General features: G+C 37.9%; 1 protein-coding gene across 3 annotated transcripts in view; it reads left to right on the top strand.

The window, feature by feature from the left end:
• The window catches only part of LOC106876256 (centlein-like), a 367,586-nt gene that overhangs the window by 340,886 nt on the left and 17,867 nt on the right, over nucleotides 1-8,833 (top strand). For all 3 annotated transcript variants that reach the window (XM_014924756.2, XM_014924749.2, XM_052977284.1), the window contains 2 exons: nucleotides 2,928-3,025; nucleotides 5,917-6,025. In XM_014924756.2, the coding sequence (XP_014780242.1) occupies nucleotides 2,928-3,025; nucleotides 5,917-6,025 (207 nt within the window). The remainder of the gene's footprint in view (nucleotides 1-2,927; nucleotides 3,026-5,916; nucleotides 6,026-8,833) is intronic.

Here is an 8,833-nt window from a genome sequence, read left to right as displayed (position 1 = left end):
TTTTCGAGCGAGATCGTTGCCAGAGCCCCTGGACTGGCTCTTGTGCGGGTGGCACATAAAATACACCATTTTGAGCATGGCCGTTGCCAGTACCCCCTGACTGGCCTTCGTGCAGGTGACACGTAAAAGCACCCACTACACTCTCTGAGTGGTTGGCGTTAGGAAGGGCACCCAGCTGTAGAAACTCTGCCAAATCAGATTGGAGCTTCGTGTTGCCATCCGGTTTCACCAGTCCTCAATCAAATCGTCCAACCCATGCTAGCATGGAAAGCGGACGTTAAACGATGATGATGATGATGATATATATATAACAAAGTAAAGTTGGGGGTTACCACATAAGTAAAAATATAAGACAAAGAATTTGAAAATGCAGGAGTCTTTTAAAAGTATTTATTAACTTAACCGGTTTCGCTTATTTAAAACGATTTTCAAAGGTAAGTTATGAGGCTTTGTGTATCCTCTGTAGTGTCAAAAATTAGTTTACATAAATGTATTCAAATCAAGTGATAGAGTCTTTGACAATAATGAGAAAAAGTTTGAGGCTTTGTGTATCCTCTGTGATGATGCAAAAAATAGTTTACATAAAAACATTCACAATGATATGAAGATAAAAATTAGTTTACATTAATATATCCAAATCAAGTAATAGAGTCTTTGACAAGAAGATAAAATGTGTCTGGTTTGTCAATCTCTGGTTACTAAAGTTTTAGTCTCACTGTGAGTGGAAACCATAATTGTTTGCAGCATCTTAAATTGAAAAAAAGGTGAGAAATAACAAACCATTTATAGTTCTCAGATCTGGTTGTAGGGTCTCGCATCTGGATGGAATTTGACACTTACTACTGTTGTGATCAAAAGATGGTTCTGTTTTTGAAAAAAGGTGGCTTAGAATTGCTTTCACTTTAAAAACAGTGTGGGTGGTTGATGGCAGTCACATGATCGAAAGCTAGTTTACCATTGTTCTGATTTTGAATAGTTGTTGTGGAGCTGAGAAAGGCTTGTTTGGTGAGCTGGTTCTGTTATGGTTCAGTAGTTTTGGCTGTTGTTTTGGAGTTAAAATGTATGACTCATAAGTAAAGAATAGTGTGTATTTGTGTGTAAGTGTATGTGTGTATGTTTTTTCTGGGAAATGCGTATGTGCTTGTGTGTACATGTGTGCATGTTTGTGGGTTTTCTATTTGTGTGTGTGTGTACATATGTGTGCGTGTATGTGCATGCATGTGTATGCATATGCTGCAGTTGTCAAGGCAGTGTGTGTGTGTATATGTTTCTTATATTTATCACAGGATGTATATATTATGTATGTATATGTGTGTTATATTTGTCAAGGTGCTGCATGTATACATGTGTGTGTTACATTTGTCAGGGTGGTGTGTATGTGTGCATGGGCATGTGTATTTGTGTGTGTGTTGCATTTGTTAGAGCATGTGTATGTCTCTGTGTATACATGTGTATGTGTTGCATTGGTCTGGGCAGTTTGTCCATACACATGGGTGTGTGTGTGTGTCTGTATATGCATGTGTGTTATAAATGTGTGTATGGGCATGTGTATGTGTGCGTTATATTTGTCAGGGCACTGTGTGTATTCATGTATGTGTGTGTTACATTTGTCAGGGTGATGTGCATGTATGCATTTATGTGTGTGTGTATGTGTATGTTTGAGTGTTGCATTTGTTAGGGTGATGTGTGCGTGTGCATGTGGGTATGCATGTGTGTGTTTTTTGTATTTATCAGGGCGGTGAATGTGTGCATGTGTGGATATATTTATGTAAACTAATTTTTATCTTGTGTCTGGGGAGAGTCATTTTCTTTTTGTGCCTTATAATTTACACACGAATTCGCATAAAGAATCTTGCAAACCAAATCCAAAAACGAAATTTTTATCTTCTTGTCATTGTAAAACATTTTATTATCTTATCTGAATGTTTTTATGTAAACTATTTTTTGACTCATCACAGAGGATACACAAAGCCTCAAACTTTTTCTTCTCATTGTCAAAGACTCCATCACTTGATTTGAATATACATTTATGTAGACTAATTTTTGATGCCACAGAGGATACACAAAGTCTCATACCTTACTTTTGAAAATCTTTCTAATATAAGTGAAACCAGTTAAGTTAATAAATACTTTTAAAAGACTCCTGCATTTTCTGATTCTTTTCCTTATATATATAAGCAATATCACATAACACACCATTTCTGTTGCACTTTGGTGAATCTCATCATATGCAAACTCTGCGGTGCTCTTTACCTTGGAGAAACAGGGCAATGCCTTTGGGATCGCTTTCGTGAACACAGAAGCATAATGCTTCATATGTTAGGCCAACCTGTCACCACCCACTTCAACACTGTGAATCATTCTATTAAAGATTTATCAGTGTGTGGTATGGCCTGACACCACAGATCCCCCTTCTCTATGAAACGAAAGTAGCAACGTCTCATATTTGATCTTCGCACTATGTCCCCAACAGGTATGAATGAACGTTTTTCCTTTCATCCTTTCACTTCCTCTCAATTATTTTGTACCCTTTTTAATCCTCCTTCCACACTCTCTCTGCAACGTTCCCATATTTACTTATCTCTGCTCTCTCCATTACCCTTTTCCTTTTTGCACACCCTCTCCTATAACTTCTGTTTCACGTTAGCTGCCCATGTTATTCTGCATCCATTATCAGTTGCAGCCAGTTTTTCAAGCTGAGAGGATGTAAACTCTGTTTGACTTTTTTCTCCTTTTCTTCTCTTTTTCTCTGCCCCCTTGCAAAGGATTGAATCCAAAATGTTGAATATTCCACTCCTCACGGAAAGTTCACTGTAACCCTTTCACTTTTTACCATATTTTTTCAAGCCTTGCTGACACAGAACTATCTGAAAATTACCTGATTATTATATATATATAATACATTTATGCATGCTTTCTGCTTCCAGAATTATTCCACTGAGATGATCAGACTAGCATCTCTTAATAAAGTCACACAAACTGACAATGAAAATACTCACAACCAAGTGAAGAGTCTTACTAGTCGGTAAGTGAAGTAGTTTTTAATTAGTTACTGTTTCTCTAAAAAAAAAATTATGGAAATAGATACATGTATCACTGCATGATTGGGTATTTTGCTTCTCGATTATGTATTCTTTTGAGTTCAATCCTCATACATGGCATCTTGGCACCTTTGGCAGGTGTCTTCTATAGCCTCAAACTAACCAAAGCCTTTTGAGTGAATTTGGTAGGTGGCAACTGAAATAAGACCATTTAACCTCATAGCCAGTTGAGCTATGAGGTTAATATAATTGACCAGCCTTCTTACAAAGTTCAGTCCTTGTGCCTGTAGAAGAAAGAAATTATTCACCCACTGAATTGTATGTATGTTAGCTTTGTTGTATTAGTTTGTACAATCTAATTGATATTACAGTTTTATTCATGGAAAGGGATATTAATAAACTACCTTTCCGTTATTGTTTGAATTTTGGTAAACATATTCAAAAATATGGTTAAATGCAGTTTCATACCACATAGGTCCTAAATGTTTCCTTCATGTCAAATTGTGACCTCTGACTTGCATATTGTAGTATCATTGTTGTCCATCTTATAAGTTTTGTTTCAAATCTTAGAAGAGTGAAATTATCTTTTTATCTTTTATGATGGCCAGCTACATCATAATATTTATATTTTATCAAAACAAAAAACTGTATTTTAGAGCTTACGTTAAAAATAAACAGCTGCTACTGATTGTGGGAGATCCAAATTAGGAATAGATCTTCCAGATAATATATCAACCAATCTTATCAGTTTGTCATACCTAAAAGCCTTAAGTGAAATTGCATCCTGGATTAAGACATCCAAATTACTAATTCTGGTCAAAAAAGTACCAGGCGACAAACCAAAATTTTAATTTATTAAAACTTTTTAAATTTGGAATGCAATAGAAAAGTAAAATTGATTTTTAGTGGTATTGTGAATATTCTTGATATGTTTCATTATTTTATCTCCTCAGTAAAGCATAATATAGACATATTCATTTTTATTAAACCCCCTTGACCTTTGCTGCAGAGCATAGATGACTTGAGTGATCTTGTGCTTAATTTAAAACTCATTGTTTATTATTATTAATATTTGTAGGGAGTAAAGTAGCAAACTGGCAGAAATGTTAGTGCCAGGAAAAATGCTTAGCAGAATTTTGTCCATCTTTACATTCTAAGTTCAAATGCCACCGAGGTTGACTTTGCCTTTCCTCCCTTTCGGAGGTCAATAAAATAAGTAGCAGTTGAGCAATGGGTTTGATCTAATCAACTTATTCCCTCCCACCGAAATTGGTGGCCCTGTGACAAAATTTGATGCCAATATTGTGCCAGAGATTTGAAATCATTTTATTCTGCTGAGGTCGACTTTGCCTTTCATCCTTTTGAGGTTGATAAATTAAGTACCAATTGAGTATTGGGGTTCATGTAATCAACTTAACCCTTCCCTCAGTATTGCTAACCTTGTGCCAAAATTTGAAGCTAATATTTGAAGAGAGTAAGGCAGTGAGTTGGCAGAATCATTAGCACACCGGGCAAAATGCTTAGTGGCATTCATTCATCTCTACGTTCTAAGTTCAAATTCTGTCAAGTCAACTTTGCTTTTCATCCCATTCAGAGTCAATAAAATAAGTACCAGTTGATTACTGGGGGTCGATGTAATTAATTTACTCTCACCTACACACACACACACACACTCCTCCCCCAAAATTGCTGGCCTTGTGTCAGAATTAGAAACTAATATTTGCAGAAGGTGGCAGAAATCATTGTGCTTGACAAAATAGTGTGGTGTTTGATTGTTATATTGCACATCATCACTGACTGAGCGAACATATATATATTGCTGTCATGGCCATCCTGTCCTCTCATACATTCTATACAATATGTCTTTCACTTCCAAAGAAAGTAAAGTGTAATTTGAGGGAGATTTGTCTGCTTTTCTTCTACATTGATTGGCCTGTGTTAAAATCCTGAAAATAGTCTGACTCTACCCTTCATCCCTCCATGGTAAATAAAATAGGTACCAGAGAAATATGTATACCTGAGGGCTATGGCCTTGTGCCATAGTTGTAAATCATCAATGTAGATTGGTAGAATTGACAGAGCATCAGACAAAACAGTTCCTGATCTGTTGTTTTTTAATGCCAAGATAACCATGATCCAGAAGATCTATGATCAAATGATCAAAGATATACCAGCCATAATTCAGACATGATATACCCCAAACTACCTTATCCAATTCATCCTTTATTTCTCTAAGATTGGCGAGAGTGATTTGAGGTTTTGGGTTCAAATTCAGTCAACTTAGCTGTTTGTTCTTCTGGAATCAATACGTTGTTGTTGGCACTCCGCCACTTACAACGTTGAGGGTTCCAGTTGATCCGATCAACAGAATAGCCTGCTCGTGAAGTTAATGTGCAAGTGGCTCAGCACTCCACAGACACGTGTACCCTTAACGTAGTTCTCGGGGGTATTCAGTATGACACAGAGTGTGACAAGGCTGGCCCTTTGAATTACAGGCACAACAGAAACAGGAAGAAAAAATGAGAGAAAATTGTGGTGAAAGAGTACAGCAGGGTTCGCCGCCATCCCGTGCTGGAACCTTGTGGAGCTTTAGGTGTTTTCGCTCAATAAACACTCACAACGCCCGGTCTGGGAATCGAAACCGTGATCCTATGACCGCGAGTCCACTGCCCTAACCACTGGGCCATTGCGCCTCCACGGAATCAATAAGTACCAGTCAAATAACATGTCACTCTTATTGCTTATAGCCTCCTCCAAAACTCATGGCCTTGTGCCAAATTTAGAAACCAGCATTTTATCATCATCATCATCATAACATTTTAATAATAGCTTTTATTGTTGTTGTTGTTGTTGTTCTTTTTGTTGTTACTGACAGCGTGAACTGGCTTGAACGAGATATTTCACAAAAGCGTCATTTGATTGAAGAACAAAGGGCAAAAATGAAAGAGATGCAGGATAATGCAAAATCAATCACAGACACTATTGTAAGTTGTCTTTGGTGTTTATTCCTCGAAGACTATTCATTGTTTACTCTGTTGTTGTCACACAGACATGCAGATAGCACATATCAACTTAATATACATCCAAATACAAGCAATCATATATGGGTGTGTGGTTTGTGCATGTATGTGTATGGTAGGTATCAATGTCTGTGTGTGTGTGTGTGTGTGTTTGTGTGAGTATGCATGTATATACGTATACACACACACACATACATATACGTACATACACACATATACACACACACATATATATAGACACAGATATTATATATGTATACATGCACACAGATATATATACACATGCACATATATACTCACACATATATACACACACACAATATATGCAATCATACTAACATGCTTATATACACACATGCACACATTATTGTATCTCGTATACACATGCACAAACACACAAAATATAAAAAACACCCACAGAATATTGAATTTTCCTTTTACTTAAAAGTTCTATTTTTTGGGCAACAATATTTCCCAAGTGCATACCTCATACACACCATTTTCACAGTGAAACATATACAGTCAGATGCTCATCCATATATCATAATCACATTCACTTCTACTAATCCGCCCCCTCTTACTCTCTCTCTCTCTCTCTCTCTCACACATGCACACGCACACACTATGTGTGTGGTCTTTGTTACTGCTTAACATACATTTTTCCATACTTAACATGAATAAGAGATGGCTTACTTGGAATAAATGTTTGTACAGCTGGGTGGATGCCTCTCCTATTATTAATCACTCACTCATGAAATAGGGAGGGGAATCCAGGGTGGAGGTGGGAGAGGTTGATTGTAAGGCAAACAAATTAAGGCAAATTGCTTAGAGGTCATTGAACTATAACTGTACTGCAATTTGAACTTATGATCTGCAGTCCAACATCTTGACCTTAGGGTCATCGACTGCTAAACTGATCTTATTGCAATGTGAGTATGTACAATACTCTCTCTCTCTCTTTAAGTCACACAGTTTCCTTTCTCATTCTCTCATCTCACCTTTTCCTCTTTCTTGCTCTATCTTCTTTATCTTTATTGTTTCATGCTTCTAAGTTCCTTGGCACTAAATATACAGATGATCTGTCAAAGAGGAAAAATAAGCACTTAGACTCTTTTACTCTTTACTCTTTTACTTGTTTCAGTCATTTGACTGCGGCCATGCTGGAGCACCACCTTTAATCAAGCAAATCGACCCCTGGACTTATTCTTTGTAAGCCTAGTACTTTTTCTATCGGTCTCTTTTACTGAACCGCTAAGTGACAGGGACATAAACACACCAGCATTGGTTGTCAAGCAATGCTAGAGGGACAAGCACAGACACACAAACACACACACACACACATATGTATACATATATACAACGGGCTTCTTTCAGTTTCCATCTACTAAATCCACTCACAATGCTTTGGTCGGCCCGATGCTATAGTAAAAGACACTTGCCCAAGATGTCACGCAGTGGGACTGAACCCAGAACCATGTGGTTGGTAAGCAAGCTACTTACCACACTACCAATCCTGCGCCTATAACAACAGCACAAAGAAATGCAGGTATCTCCATGTGGCCACTTGTCCTGTTAAAAGCAGCAGCCAAATCCCACCTCATTCACACACTCACACACACGTGCATGCGCGCCGACACATACACACACATACTACCGTCTTTAAAAAGTAGCGACACATTGAATTGAGTGGTCCTAGATAGACTATACCTAGAAAAATAAATGACAGGATGATCAAGGTTGGAATGCTTCTGATCATATATACCCTGGTCATTCAGGGTTCTCTTGCAGCAAATAGCAACAGAAGCTTGCATACTTCATAGGCATGAATGCAAATGAACTAAGAAAGAAGCTGAACATTGACGCTTTAGCATTCATTATTAGTTTGTCAAATGTGAGCTTAATTATTCACATTACTCTTTTACTTGTTTCAGTCATTTGACTGTGGCCATGCTGGAGCACCGCCTTTAGTCGAGCAAATCGACCCCAGGACTTATTCTTTGGAAGCCTAGTACTTATTCTATCGGTCTCTTTGCCAAACCGCTAAGTGACGGGGACATAAACACACCAGCATCGGTTGTCAAGCAATGCTAGGGGGACAAACACTGACATACAAACATACATACACACACACATATATATACATATATACAACAAGCTTCTTTCAGTTTCTGTCTACCAAATCCACTCAAAAGGCTTTGGTCAGCCCGAGGCTATAGTAGAAGACACTTGCCCGTTTAGAATTAATCATGCATTAGTTCATAGCTTCAAGATTTCAATGATGTGGTTGTATGTTTTTTGAAACGTAGTAGGGAAGTTTGGACATAAAATATTTTAGCCAGATATGACCAGTTTAAATGCTAAAGTGTTAAATTGATAAAATTTCTAATGAGAATTTTATGACAACCAATTTTATGACACCCTTCTGCAGATTACCTCATCGACGAATGACAGGGACCTTCTCTTTGTGGCTGGTGACTTCAATGGTCATGTTGGACAACATTCAGGGGGCTTCTATGGCGTACATGGAGGCTATGGTTTTGGTTCCCGCAATGAGGAGGGAACCAGGCTGCTGGAGTTCTGTGATGCAAATGACCTTATGGTCTGCAATACTAACTTCAGGAAACCTGCCAGTCACCTAGTCACCTACCGTTCTGGCAGGCACACAAGCCAAATTGACTACATCCTCGCCAGGAAAAGGGAAAGACGGCTGCTTAGAAATGCCAAAACATTCCCAGGTGAAGAATGTACCCCACAACATAAACTAGTAGTTAG

This window comes from Octopus bimaculoides, chromosome 2 (genome assembly GCF_001194135.2).
Source record: "Octopus bimaculoides isolate UCB-OBI-ISO-001 chromosome 2, ASM119413v2, whole genome shotgun sequence".
Lineage (NCBI taxonomy): Eukaryota > Metazoa > Mollusca > Cephalopoda > Octopoda > Octopodidae > Octopus > Octopus bimaculoides.
Note: the sequence above shows the minus strand (reverse complement) of the source record. Positions and strands in the feature narration are given on the sequence as shown.